We start from the raw sequence: 15016 nt of genomic DNA, 5'->3' as shown, positions 1-15016 counted from the left end.
ATTGCAAGCAAGGAGGAAGCGAAAAGAAACCACTTGGAAACACAACCCAAACACTCCAACAATCACTGAACAAGTGCATGAACAGATCTGAACTCGGCTGGTCGAACAAGCAAACAAGCTCCCTACGGCAGGCTTGACACACACACGGCCTCTAGATGTCCTAGAGCTAGGGTGCGAAATCAATAGAAAAAAGCAAACACCCGAAGGAGGAGAGCCACAACCAGTCAACTAGAGACACAACACAATCCAGCAATTGCAAAAGCGATGATGGGAACACAAACCAAGCAGCGAAAGCAAAAAGGGAAGGTATTTGCAAACTTAAAACTGAGCAAAAACGAAACCTTATGGAAACAAGCTCCGCAATCAAGCAGTTCAGAGTTCAAACAATGAAAAACAAGTCATCAGACAGGTGGAGAGAAGAAGGGAAAGTCACAGCAAGAGGTTCAGGAGGCCAATTTGGTCAAAAATGAGTTTTACAGGATCAGCGCGGGTAGCCTTCAGCAACTCGGCGCTGACAGGGGGAGGCCTGTAGCAACTTTGCGACGTCAGCGCGGAAAGACAGGAATAAAGCGCGCTGTCTCAGAAAAACGAGGTCAGCGCGGAAAGAAAACACACAGACGCGATGACAAGAAACACAAAGAAGCGGCGGCGCGATGCCAGCGCGGAAGGACACGAATAAAGCGCGCTGTCTCTGAAAACGAGGTCAGCGCGACTGTTAGACGTACAGGCGCGATGGAAAGAAAACCAAAGAACAGGAACGCGATGTCAGCGCGACTGTTTGGAATTAAAACGCGCTGAGCGCAAAAACAAGCAAGGCCAAACTAAAAACTTCCCAAACCAAAGGCAAGAGCTTTTTAACAATAAAGATGCTTCCCAGAAACGCCCAGAAAGTTCATAAGCAAAAGAGACAATCCCAAAAACTCGAAAAGAGATCAATCAAAGCCAAACACAAAAGTGGACTCAAGAGACAAAAAGGCTGGTCCCCAGCGGAGTTGCCAAGTTGTTGGAGAGGTAAATCCCCTCTACGGATAGAGGCGATCCCTACTAGCCCAGCAGGGGTCTAGCAACAATCACACAATGCTGCTACGCATGTTCCTAATTACAATTAAACAAGAGGTAAAGAGCACCTACTTGGATTCCTGCGCTGGTCGTTTGACGAAGAGATGTTGCCTTCGCTCCTCCGCTTCGGCTGGTCACAATCCTCCGCGATCTTCGCGAATAGATACCTGCACACACGAAGAGGAAACAAACACAAGCGTGAAATCTAGTAAAAGTAATCATACATCAGTAAGAAAAGATGTAATTCACATTTAACCATTGCATAGACAAATGAGAATGGAACAATAATAGCAGTCATCTATTATTAATCAGAATAGAGAAGAGTACAACCAAATGTTCTGACGTCGGTAACCTTCTCAGGAGGGGCCAGTCAGCATGTATCTCAAGCATTCACCTTTGAGGATGATTCTCCCAAGACAAACAACTCTCTCTCTCACACAAATAGCACAAAACAACCTTCCCTAAGCAATCAATCACTTCCACACCTAGCACACCACACCTATAGCAGCAATCTGAGCACTACAAGCTCTGTACAATCCAAGCTATTCCAAGCTAAGTCTAACTATCCAAAAACTAGCTGCTCATGGTAATGGTGGAAGTTTATATAGGAGAAGGAGTCTCCTAAAAAGGTGGAAGGATGAGCTTATCCTTGAGGGAAACGGTTGCAAAGGGTCGAACAGTCATGCCATAGAAAGGAGTCGACATTCACAAAGCTAACAACCAAGCCTGGAGTTATCTGGAAGGCTGGTTGTTTGAACAAATTCGCCCAAACTGGATCAGCGCGGATAATGAGGAAACTGACGCGATGTCGCCGCGTCTACATAACTGGGACAGTCATGTCAGCGCGGAAGCACACGGGAAAGGCGCGCTGGCGACCAGCGCGGAAAAGTGGTGTCCTTCCGAGCTGTCAGCGCATTGAATACACTATGGAGCGCCAGTAATCGCGGATATTTTTCAAACAGACGCGCTGATGCATAAAACTTTAGAAAAATGGGTTTCTGGGCTAGTTCAGAAGACATGAAGCTTAGTGATTGACACAGCAGGGTGACTGACAGGAAGGCAGTGACAAATTACTGTGTAACACACCTAGTAGCCTAAACATCTCCTATTATATCACGTTTTTTGCAGACTTTTTGTTCATGCCGTTTCATTGTGCTCAAAAGGGTCAAAGGGGATTTTGGACACACGGGCACACTTTGAAAGGTTGAAGGGTTGGAGAGGGAAGGCTTCAGGGCTTCGGCATGCACTCATGTCCTCAAGAGAAAGAGATAGTCAAGGTAGGTTGCATGTCGCAAGTCCGAAGGATGAAGGGGAAGGCTCCGGGCTTCCCAAGTGCTTTGTGCACTTAAGGGAGAGAGGGAGGGCACAATGAGAACTCCTAAAGGCTAAAGGTTGAATCTTCATGCCTTCAGGATGTGCTCATGTGCTCAAGGAGCCTCAGGGAGGGTGCAAGGTGCACTCTTGAAGGTTGAAGGCCAAGGCTTCATGCCTTTGGAGTACACTCATGTGCTCAAAGAATCGAGGATGGTGCATGGTGCATAGGGGAAGGTTGAAGGATTGAGCTTTAGGTCTTCAGGGTGTGCCAATGTGCTCAACGAGGGTAGACTTCATCGAGTCGAAGGAGTGAACTCAAGGAAGACTTAGTCATTATTAGAGGGTGCAGTTCAAAATAAGGAGGTGGAATCAAGCTTGAGGATTACTCTTTGTGCTCTTGGAGGGTGCATGATGCACTCTTGAATGAAGAAAGGCTTCCCATCAAAGATTCGAAGTGTTCTCATGTGATTTTGGCTTTAATGGGTTCACCTTGAAACCAAAATTTGTCTAAGTGTCGATGATAGAGAAAGATGTGGGTAAGATGATTTTAGACATAGAATAACGTGCGAAACATACCAAATCATTAAGAAAACTTAGAAAAAATTGAATAATGGTAAATATACATTGAAATTCCACTTTATACCCATTCCCTAAGTACAATGAGTGTAGTGTGTGTTACTACAACCAAAAAGTGTCATTTTACAACAACAAAGATGTTACGACCATGGAATGCACCAAAAGTTGTTCTAATCAATTTGAAGACAGTTGAGAGAATTCAAAAACACTTGAAAAACATGACATGACATTTGAATATCAAAGCAACTCTAGATTTGAAAATTATAGTAGGCTCCAAAATTCAAATGTAGTGAAATTTTGGAGAGTGTTGTAGTAGCAACAACACTTGGTGACACATTGGGGGATTTTAGCTTCTTTGTCCAAGAATAGATTTCACCTAAGGGTTATACCTTCAGGAAGTATTTATTGCTTCAATTTCCCCCTTTCGACCTAGTTTTATACATACCATCTTCACTTTTTCTCTACTTGGTTGGACACATAGAAATATACATTTCAATTTGGGAAAGGGTAATATGTGCAGTGAGTTTAATGATATTCATAAAATTAGGTTTTCATCTCTAGTGGTGCTCTACTACCAGCAGGCCTGGACAATACCCGGATGGAGTCACTTCAGGAGAAAAAACATTGCTTTGCTTCTAGTGAGCCTAGACATTACCTCGGCAAAGCCACTTGCTTCACCTCCCTCTGCATGAATCCTTTATCTTATTTCACCCTTTATTTATTTATTTTAATAGAAATGTGCATTGGAACTTATTATTTTCAACGGGCAGAAGAGGTATCCCAACTTATTGAGAGTAGAGGAGGTTTCCCCTTCAGAGAATTGTTTTGAGACCTTTGATATTGGTTTGCTCATTTTAGATTTTCCCCTTATCCCTTCTCTACTATATTGGACAAGCGTTAACACACAAGTAGGTTAGCACCAAGTTGAGTAGTTTAAATACCAGCATAAGCACGGATCTTATAGGTTCCCTCAAGGTTCTCCTATTGGATGAATCATATTTTCCATCTAGCCTTACCTCAACCTATGGAATTTTCCCAAACAAAGAAGGATAATGATAGAAACCTAAGTGTTGTGGTTGTCACACTTCTCTTTGGTTGCGCCACAATTTTTTTTGAGCCATGCACTTTACACAAGGGTCTTATTTATGTATAATGACCAACAATAATGCACAAGAATAAATGAATACATAACAAAAAAACCACTGACACAAACAAAACAAAACAAAACAAAATAAGAGACTTGAAACAATATGTGCAGGAAGTGCAACTCGTATCTTCTACTGGAAATATTGTTTCAAGTCTATGTCATTTATGGGAAGTGGTTCAATCTTCCCGTATAAATATTCCAACTTAAAAGTGTTATGATCGAGCTTCTCTTCAATAGCCAATGGTCTAATCCACAATGGTTCGAACTTTGTGTGTTTTCCTTTGTCTTCGTGGGCTTTATCCCACTTCAATACTAGGTCACCAACATCAAAGCTTTTTCCCCCTGTGAATTTTCTGTTAAACTATCACTTTGCATAATTTTGATGCATGGAAAATCAGTCTTTAGCCTTTCACCTTTCTTCCTCGAGTTTGAGTAACGTATCTATCCTGCTTTGAACTAGTAGGCAAGGTTTACCTTGTGACTCTTGGGAGAGTTGTAAGGATGTAAGATACAGGATCGGGGGCAAGATAACTTCTTTACCATAAACTAGGAAGTATGGTGAGGTTCTTAGGGAAGGCTTTGGAATTACACGGTAGGCCCAAAGAGCATTGGTCAAAGCTTTATGTTATTTCATATGTTTAGAGAATATGGTTTTCTTGACTATGTGGATAAGGTTCTTATTTGTTGATTCAGCCAAACCATTTCCCTATAGATAATAATTTAATACATGTTTCAATATAATTCCATTTTCATGTGTGAATTCATAGTTTTTAAAGATGAGAAATATGTCGCATTACCAAAGACAAGCGACGTAGGAACACCAAACCTGGTTATAATATTATGTTGCATAAATTGTATGAATTCCTGGTCATTTACTTGTCTAAGGGGAACTGCTTCTGACCACTGAGTGAAGTAGTCTATTTTTGTGAGAATATAATGGTGTTGCTTTAACGAATAAGGAAATATCTCTCCAATAACATCAAGGCCCCATTGTTGGAATGGTTCTTCAACTACTACTAGTAGCAGTGGGGCAGCTAGCCTCTGATCACGACTAGTGCATCTCTAACATGCTTGGCACTTGCAGACATAGGCATGAGAATCCTTAAACAGAGTGGGCTAATAATAACTGGCCCTCATAACCTTATGCGTTGTAGTGTCACTCGCATAGTGATCGTCTATCAGTCAATCATGTAGATATTTCAATACCTTCTTTGTATCCTATGGCTCAAGGAACCTCAACAGGACACCATTGTTGTGCTTCCAAAAATGCACTCCATGAACTAATTGATATGATAGAGATTTTAAATGAATTTCCATTTTATTATTATTTGATAAGTGTGAGGGAAATTGATAGGTAATGGCATGACATTAGCAGATGCACCAAAGTCTACTAAACAATTATGGACATTATAATTGAAATTTTCAAACATTAATAAAAATGTTGGGAATTGAGTGTTAGTTTCTAATGTTAAAGCATTTACCACAGATTCAAGAGGACCAAAAGAGTTACCTGACACCATTTGACAGGAGGAAGCTTTATGACCCGTCGAAGGTTGTGAAAAGTTATAGACAATAAGTTCACATTGGCCCGCAATCTTCGCAAGCTCATAAATGGAATTTTTGGCTCATGTTTTCTTCATATCTTCCATAATGTTATAATCAATTGTTTCAGCAATACTAGGCAATGTTGAAGTGTCTAGAGGAGTGACTTTTTTGGACGCTTCCGAAATGCTAGCCTTACTCTTGTTACTAGAGGAAGCATTCCAGGACATGCTTGCATCTCTAGATTTACTTTATGTATTCTGAGCAGGAATGACCAATGGTGAGATTCTTCTTAGCAATTTCTATTTTAACTTTTTTCTTTTCAATTCATGTTCAGAGATGGGCCCTTCACTCCTTAGACTGTATCAACCATTCTTCTTCTGGGGAGGTGGCTCATTCTATGGTGGTTCTTTGACATCCATCTTATCAGCATTGTATATATAATGATATATACTCATTGCATGTCCAACACTTTTTCTTTCCTCATCTATTGTAGGTTCTTCTGATTCTTCTTCCTATTATGTCTGGTCATCTGTTAAGAGAGTATCTACAATGTGTGTAGCTAGAGCATTCATGTTGTGATTCCACCGATGACATGTTTTTTCTGAATGATATTCCTGATGGGAAGAACAATAATTATCCATTCCTATGATTTATATGTTCATCACAACATTCAAACTTTTTTTCCGACTTATTGGATTGATTTTTGCAATTATTTCTATTCCTTCGAAAAGGGAAGGACTTGGGAGGCTTGCTATTAGTGGAAGTCTAACTTAACCTTTTCTTTAGTTCTGAAATTTCATTGGTGAGCATCTTCACCATCCTCGACAAGCTTTTGATATCTAATGATTCCCTCTCTTTAGCCTTACTACAATAAGGTTGTGACTTCCTACTAGTCTCTTTGGAGTTTTCAGTTCCTCGTTGCTCATAATTACCCCAATCGCACACAATTCCTTCTCAATGACTATCGCTTCTGCAAAATTTAGTGCCAGCATTGCCTTTGCAACTCCCTTAATGAACTGGAAAACACTGGTGGTCAAGGCAGTCGCGTAGTAATTGATATTAATCAAGTCATATGGTTTCATGTCCGAGGGAACCTTTTTCAATATACAATTGAATCTCTGATTAAAATCTTTCACTTTCTCCTTTTCCACCATTTTCATGCTTTCGAGCTCTTTGAGTAGCATGGTAGGATTTTTGTTGTCAGCAAAATTCTCAAGAAATATTTTTTTAACTACCTCTAGGAGTGGATTGAATTGGCAGGCAGACTATGGTACCATGATTCCACCCTACCTTCTAATGTATAAGGGAAAATATAATAGGCCACATCATTGTATCTCACCTCCATCATTCCTAAATACAGGTAAAAATCATTGAGATTGTCTTCTGCCTTCGTCTTCTTATCTGGATCATACTTTGAGGGAATATTTTCCGAATGTCTCGGTATCCTATGAAAGTTGTCTAGAAGAGCAAGAGGCCCTTGGGCCGTCCAATCCAAATCCTAGGTTTCCATGTTCTCGTCTACGCGTTCTTCCTCCTTGTCATAATCTAAGGAATATTCACCATCTAATCCATCAAAGAGGTCGCCAAGAAGAAAAATTGTATCGTCTTCGTATCCTTTGTTAAGAGGTGGAAGTTGTTTTTGATGTTCAATATCGTCTACGGATTCTACCAAGCCCTCCAGAGTGGGAAAAAGAAAATATTTCACTGTAGAAACCAAGATAGCAGTACCAACTGTCTCTTTCTTCTTCGAAAAATGTGGAAGATTATGCACTCTATGAATTAATCAAATAGTCTTCGCGAAGAAACGGGTTATAGGTCAAATTTCTCGGATATGTTCATAAGTAACTTCACAAGTTGGTTTCGAGATAGGCTGAGAATATCATCCTGCTTTGGGATTCAGAGTAGTGCTCGGAATGTTTCTACCTTAACCACAAGAATAATGATGAGGGTATGTGGACTTATCATCCATAAAAAGTTGGTAGCCCTCCTTCTAGTGCCAAAATGTTGATGGTGTTGGATACTGCCAACATATAGGGGATCTCCGCAATATAAAGTCCCAATTAGACCTAACATCATTTGGTGTAGGAGTCCCATCGATAATATGTCCTGGATACCATTTACTTAAAGATATGCCTTGGCTTTCGCTGTTAGCATGAGAGAGAAGTGAAATTGTTCTTTTGAATGATAAAGCTAGTATGCCTTGTGAATGTTCAATTGTTGATGTATCAAGGTCCTTCTACTGTGGAAGGGGGGGGGGGGGGGGAATTAAGTGAGCCTCTAAGAGAGGAGTAATATCACTAACCTAATTGAGACACGTGAAAGAGAAAGATTTGTCCAACATCAAACAAAATAGTTCACAAGGATGTGACAATCATGATAGCATAATAATAAATTTCCAATAAGGAGCACCAGAGTAACCGAAATAGTTCAAATAATGCAGTACTAATGAAAGAAATCAGGAACCATAAAAATTAAAATAATAGTCTTATAAACATTCACAATCCATGTGTGAAAACATGTTGGCCTAGAAGGCTTCAATATTAAGAAAAAGTCCTAAGATACATAAATGAAATGAGCACCACTAGCTCCAATAGTGGAGCATTATAGCCACTACTTCCTCCCCAAAAGTACTAAGTCTGTCTCTCTACTTCCTTGTGGGAGAAGCCAAGCTTAAAAGTCCTTTACATGAGAAATGAGGATATATTTATACCTTGAGGAATGACCTTTCACATCCTCATGACCCTTGACTTTCCAACTTCTAACGACCTTTGGACTTCTACAACCTTTGGATTTCCAAAAACTCTTAATATTACATTTCTTTTGGAGTTCATTGACTCTTTTGTCCATACATGACTCTCGTACTTCCACCTATTTTTCCTTATAATGATTACAACAGTACATCATGACTTCCACATCATCATATGATGATACTTGACATGTCACTATATTTGATGATTGGGACCAATAGTGACTGATGACATGGTCTTTTCTTTTTAGTAATGAGATGGCTGCCAATTTATCTTTATTCTTTATTCATCTTTGGCTCATGGCACTTTCACCCTCCTAAGGGTCTTCAACCTTGGAGCCTTTTGAGTGCTTCAGTCATCAATATTTAAGTGTGTTCTTCATTCCTTCCATGCTTCCTTTTCTTTTTCTCTTTCCTGATCCTCCTTGTGTTTTCTTGCAGTGAGGTTACTAGAATACTTGTTTCTGTAATCACTCATGATGAGCATCTATCAACCTGAATATCTCCTATTCTAGAGAATAGTCTTCCAGATTAATCACATTGTAAGGATTGGGTCGATGTTTAGAACCAACTAATGTGGTTCATCCTCTGGACAAGGTGAGAAATCAATCGATCTAAGAGAATAAATAGCATGGATGCATCACTGTTCAGTGTTATCCATTCAGAATTAGCTATTAGTGAAATAAAATTATTTAGTTGGAAACTATCTGTTATGTAATAATAAATTAATTATTATCGAAATAGTAATAAATCTATTATTAATTTCGATAATAATTAATTTATTATTACTTAACGGCTAGTTTCCAACTAAATAATTTTATTTCACTAACGACTAATTTTGAACATCTAACACTGAATAGTGATGCATCCCTACTATTTATTCTCTTAGATCGATTGATTTCTCACCTTGTCCTGAGGATGAACCACATTAGTTGGTTCGAAACGTCAACCCAATCTTTACAATGTGATTAATCTAGAAGACTATTCTCTAAATTATGGATCACACAAGTCTTAGATCTAACATCTCCTATTCTATTATGTTTTATGCAGATTTTCTATTCATGCCTTTTTAGTGCACTCAAAAGGGTCAAAGAGGCTTTTGGGCGCATGGGTGCACTTTGAAAGTTTGAAGTGTTGAAGAGGGAAGGCTTTAAGGCTTCAGCATGCACTTGTGCTCTCAAGAGAAAGAGACAGTGAAGGCAGGGTGCATGCTGCAAGTCCAAAGGACAAAGGGGAAGGCTTTGGGCTCAAATGTGTTGTGCACTCATGATCTGAAAATGGGGCACTAAAGGCTTCTTGTCAAGCTTACAAGAACCTCTCCCACTCCAAAGCTTATATATTCCCAAGACGTTATGATTAACCAATTGCAGAATTAAAAAGTGCTTGAAATAGGTGTATGCTTGTGTTTGTTTTTAGACTGTTTGAGTGCTTATGTTCATTTGCTTAAACTGATATGCATCATATAACGGTGAAACAGTGCAACAATAAACATCATACACATGATAGCAATAAGATGCAAAAAATAAACAAACCACAAGACAACAAGCTTAATTTGGAGTTCACCCTGATATCTTGGGCTACATCTCCTTGAGCTCTAATCAACTCGACTAGGCTCTTTGGGATTATGGCTTCATTTCTTTTACAAGCTCCACGCTCAACTCCATTGGTTTACAACTGGACCTATGGGTTTAGAATGCCATCTTACCCCTGGTTGTCCTCACTCTGTAGATAGATCTAGGCTTCTCTGGACTTGACTCCTTTAGTCAGTGCTCTGAGCTTCTCGAGTTTTTGGCTTCTCTGACTCCCTCAGAATTCTATATTGTCTCTGGAACTCCTTTTTCTGTCTTTAGCACACTCTGGACACCAGCAACAGCTTGATCATTTGACCTCTTTTCTGTTTTGCAGCTTCATTACAGCTCCATGGCTCTTAGAAGTTTGTTGTGAGCTCTTTGACTCTGGCTCTGGCTCTGGCTCTCACGAGCTTCTAGTTTCGCTTGACCTCCAAGTGAATCTCTGCTTTTGAGTCACTTCGACTCCGCAGACTACCTCCTCTGGGCTTACACTCAACATTCAAGCATCTCTGAGCCTCTTGGGGTTCTCTGCACTTCTCCTGAGCATAACATTGCCTTTCTGTGTTATCTCTCGGCCTCTACACAAATCCCAAAACTCTGGTGGCTCTTTCTGTCACACACTCTGGCTTTTCAGCTCTCAATAGCCTTCAACATTTGTGCTCTCTGTGTATTTGTAACACATCGGTTACAGTCCTCCATCAGGGAAAACTTGACTGTTTCACCACAAGAATCCGTTTATAATGGAAAGGAATCGGTGGGCACAGGCAACCCGGTTGTTTTGCATTCCTCTAGCCGAAATAGCCAAATAATGGAAATACACAGGAAACACATGAAAACCCCATCATGGGCGTTTAACTGGACTTAAAATCCTATCAGGTCCGCCATTCCATCGCAAATCGCAATCGCATGGCATATTGGCCAAAAAAACCCATACACGGGAAATACACAGAAATCCCGAATTTCTAGATTTCAAACTTATGAAATCGCATCCATAATTCCCATCGGGTCCGCCCCTTTATTGCTTATCACAATTGCAGTGGCCCTAGGGTATTCCCTTTGACTATGTCAACCCGATATATATCGTTGATGCCGATTCGCCGATTCGATCATCGCATATCACAATCGGCTCATCGCTTTAATCGCAATAGGCTTATCGCTTTAATCGCAATAGGCTTATCGCTTTAATCGCAAATCACATATCATTTTGCCTGGGGTCCTAATATCGAGCAAAGGCCTACCTCCGATGCGATAAGTCAGTGATCACTGATTGGGGGTTCTTAAGGCCTTTGGTCTAAGTCTGCCCTTTGAACCTTCCGATGCAATTTTTCTTTAAAGAACCTTTTAGGCCACTTTGATAAGAAATGCCTCCTTTTCTAAGGATAAGGGGCAATCTTCTTTTTGCGATAACTTCTGCACTCGAATTCCATTTCAGACTATTCAAGTTGCAGTAGATTCAGAATGAAAATATCTATGCAATGGGACTATTTCCAAGAGTAGCCCCTGACTTTCATTTTCCTATGTGAGGAACACTTTAGACTTAGAAGTCTATTCTAGATCCATTTTGGATCACACCTTCCCACTAAAAGAACTTTTGGTCTCCAAAAGACTGACATACTAATCTGAACAGTAAATGAGAGTAACAACACCCTCTTCTTTTAGCCTCCATACACTTGCCTTGCATAGTGCCTCTGAACCAAAGCCTTTGACCACTTTCCTTCTTGGATGTGCTAGTCCTCCAGGGAAGAACTGTTTTCCCCCTTGACTTCATGCAAAACTCTTGCTGAGATGGTCACAGAAGGTAGTTTGAACTTCTCTATCTTGATCATTGATCCAAGGTGGCCCAAACCAATGTGAAGTTACATTTGCTTCACAAAAACTTTCATTTGTACCTGTTTGAAATGTTGTCAACAACCACTGTTAACAGCAACAGAAATACAGACAACAACTAGATGGCCTAAATTCCTGCTTCAACAAAAGAAACAGATTTTCACCTCTTGTGAACACCTTCATGTCTTACATCTACATACAAATGATGGACTAGATAACAAGCCCACAAAACATGCCTTTAAAACAAATGACCCTTCAAGTCAAGCATGTAGAAAAGATCTCAAGGATTATTTTCAAAAGATGAAACACTTCATCATTATCTCCATCTTGGAGACCAAATCAACTTTTCTCAAGTCAATATTACATGCATGTTTAAAAAAAGCAATCAACCCTTCAAGTTAATTACACATACATGTTCAAATACAAGGAAATCATCAACATCCCTGTGTTCATGCACATCATTCTCATGCATGCATTTCATCCTTCAACTTTCGCTTAAGCACACTGTACTTTCGAAGCTGAAATGAACATAATGTTTGTTATGAAACCATCTCAAGAAAATATAGAAAAGATAGATCAACGCCTTAGAATTCAGCCTCTTCGAGGGGGAAACCTCCTTTACATTACATAAATGAACAATTCTTGGATGATACAAATGAAAAGACCTCCTTTCTATATATAGGAGTCTAAGGGGTCATAACATAATCAGAGTCGACATAACAATAATAATGTAAGGGCACAATAATAACAATAGTGGGCTTCTATGGGCCACAATAGTAACAATATGGGCACTACATGGGTACATCAATATAATAAGTGGGTTGTACTAATAACAATAAGGGGTTACACTAGTAGTATAGGGGCCTAACATGCCCTTCTCCTTCAAAAAGCGTTGTCCTCAATGCTTGAGTAGTTCTTGATGCTTCTGTATAAAATTCTTGTCCTCCAATGTGGAATCTTCAGCGGGTAAGTTCTTCCACTTGATGAGATACTCTGAAGTTGATCGATTTTGTAGCTGTTGGGTTCTTGTTTTTGTGACTGCTCCAGGTTCCAATATGATTTTTTCTTCCTTTTCAATTTCTGCCAATATTGTTTGAATTGGTATCTTTTGAAACTTTTGAATAAGTGGCCATACTTCTTCGTCCTTCTTCCATTCATCCCTTGCTTCGTTTATCCAATCTGGTTGGATAATAGAAATAGAACAAAACAATGCTTCCACATCCTCATCCTTGAAGAGTCTTCCCATTCAGTAAGGTCGCCATTTTTTAAGTGCATGTAGTATTACCAACATTTCCTTCTCATAAATAGCTTGCTTGAGATGTAGCAGTAAAAATAACCAATCACCTACATCAAAACATTTTTCACTACGATGTTGATCTACCTATTGTTTCATTTGATTTTGCTCCGAAGTGGCATTATCCTTTAAAACTTGGAGAACTTGTTGTTGATGCTCAATGTGATGTTTCACTGCTTGAACCTTTTTCTTCTTGATATGTCCTTCTATCTCTAGAGTTTGAGGAGTGGTAATTTCTTCCAATCCTTTACAAGATATGGTTGGATTCATTTCTTGATGCTCGATGTGATCTTTCACTTCTTGAACATTTTTCTTCTTGATATGTCCTTCTATCTTGATAGTTTGAGGAGTGGTAATTTCAACCAATGAATTACAAGATATGGTTGGATTCATTTCTTCTTTCTCGATGTGATATTTCACTTCTTGCACCTTTTTCTTCTTGATATGTCCTTCTATCCTGAGAGTTTGAGGAGTGGTAATTCTTGCCAATGCTTTACAAGATATGGTCTGATTCATTTCTTCTTTCTCTGGGGTGGGGTCCTGGCATATATCTTCTTCTTTTGATGTTTCTTGATCCTTTTCTTCCTCCTCTTCATATTCTATGTAAAATAATTTCTTCTCAACACTTATGACCTTTAGTGCATTTTCTATCACAATTGTAACAAAGCCCTTTTTCTCTTTTTTCTTCCAATTGTTGTGATGTAACCCTTGTAGGTTGTGGAAGGCTAGGAGAAACAACACTTCCATATTTATAGTTGTGAGGGGTATGCTTCCTGGTTTCCATAATTTTTCTTTCCACTATGTCACAAAGCCCTTTTACTCTTTCCAATTGTTGTGGTGTTACTCTAAAGAAGGTGTTGCTCTTTGTATCCTCATAATGTGCTATCATTGCCTCCGTGAAAACTGACCACGTAACAAGTTGTTTACGAGAACAAAGCCTTTCATACAATAAAAATTGATCCGGTTCTAAATATGAAGATGCAATACATACCTTTTGTAACAGTGGTACACCATGTAGATCAAAATATTACTCCATCTGAAGTATCCAATTTACCGGATCCTTGCCATCAAACTTCCTCATCTTGTTTTTTCTTGATTTTAGGAGCTCGATCTTGAAACGACTGTAACTTTGTACTTTCGGATCTTTAGGTTCTAAAATTTCAACCTGTAGTAGACTTTTGTGTCCTCTTTCTAATGCCACCAGTCTGATCCAAATTGGATTCTCCAAGAAAGAGTTATGCACAATCTCCCAAGATGACCTGATTATAGACCTTTCCAGAAGAGCGAACTTGTATGAAGTGCCACGTGTCACTGTTTCGACCTTTGGCTTTGAAAAATATATACAAGAAACTACAATCCGTCCTCTTTCTGTACCTTTTTATGAAATTTCAATCTGATGCTCAGAGAGAAAGTTATGACGATTTTCCCAAGGTCACTTGTTTGGAATGAAATTCAAGAGTCTACAAAAAGACCAACTTCCTTAGATCATATCTCCACAAATGTATCACAAAAAGCTCTAAACTTCGGACTCAAGATTCAACACGATTTCTTCTCAAATGGGTTTTTTTTTAGCTTCTGAAACATCGCAGAAAAAAAGTTATAGTGAAAATTCCACGATGACCTGTTTGGAGCAGCGAAACCCTAGAATCCAAAGCTTTGATACCAAATGTTATGAAACCAGCTCAAGAAAAGATAGAAAAGATAGATCAACGCCTTAGAATTCAGCCTCTTCGAGGGGGAAACCTCCTTTAAATTACATAAATGAACAATTCTTGGATGATACAAATGAAAAGAACTCCTTTCTATATATAGGAGTCTAAGGGGTCATAACATAATCAGAGCCGACATAACAATAATAATGTAAGGGCACAATAATAACAATAGTGGGCTTCTATGGGCTACAATAGTAACAACATGGGCACTACATGGGTACATCA

At 39.3% G+C, this 15016-nt stretch overlaps 1 protein-coding gene across 1 annotated transcript in view; it reads right to left on the bottom strand.

Annotated features, from left to right (window-relative positions):
• LOC149242537 (uncharacterized) overlaps positions 1–6795 on the bottom strand; it is a 113189-nt gene extending 106394 nt beyond the window's left edge. The window contains exon 1 of the mRNA XM_089370871.1: positions 6574–6795. Within this exon, the coding sequence (XP_089226997.1) occupies positions 6574–6795 (222 nt within the window). The remainder of the gene's footprint in view (positions 1–6573) is intronic.
• Positions 6796–15016: the final 8221 nt, after the last annotated feature.

This window comes from Pinus tabuliformis, chromosome 8, assembly GCF_031772625.1.
Source record: "Pinus tabuliformis cultivar Carrire ecotype Pingquan chromosome 8, CPIR1, whole genome shotgun sequence".
In the NCBI taxonomy this organism is placed as follows: domain Eukaryota; kingdom Viridiplantae; phylum Streptophyta; class Pinopsida; order Pinales; family Pinaceae; genus Pinus; species Pinus tabuliformis.
The sequence above is the reverse complement of the archived record's forward strand: the minus strand, read 5'-3'. Positions and strand labels throughout refer to the sequence as shown.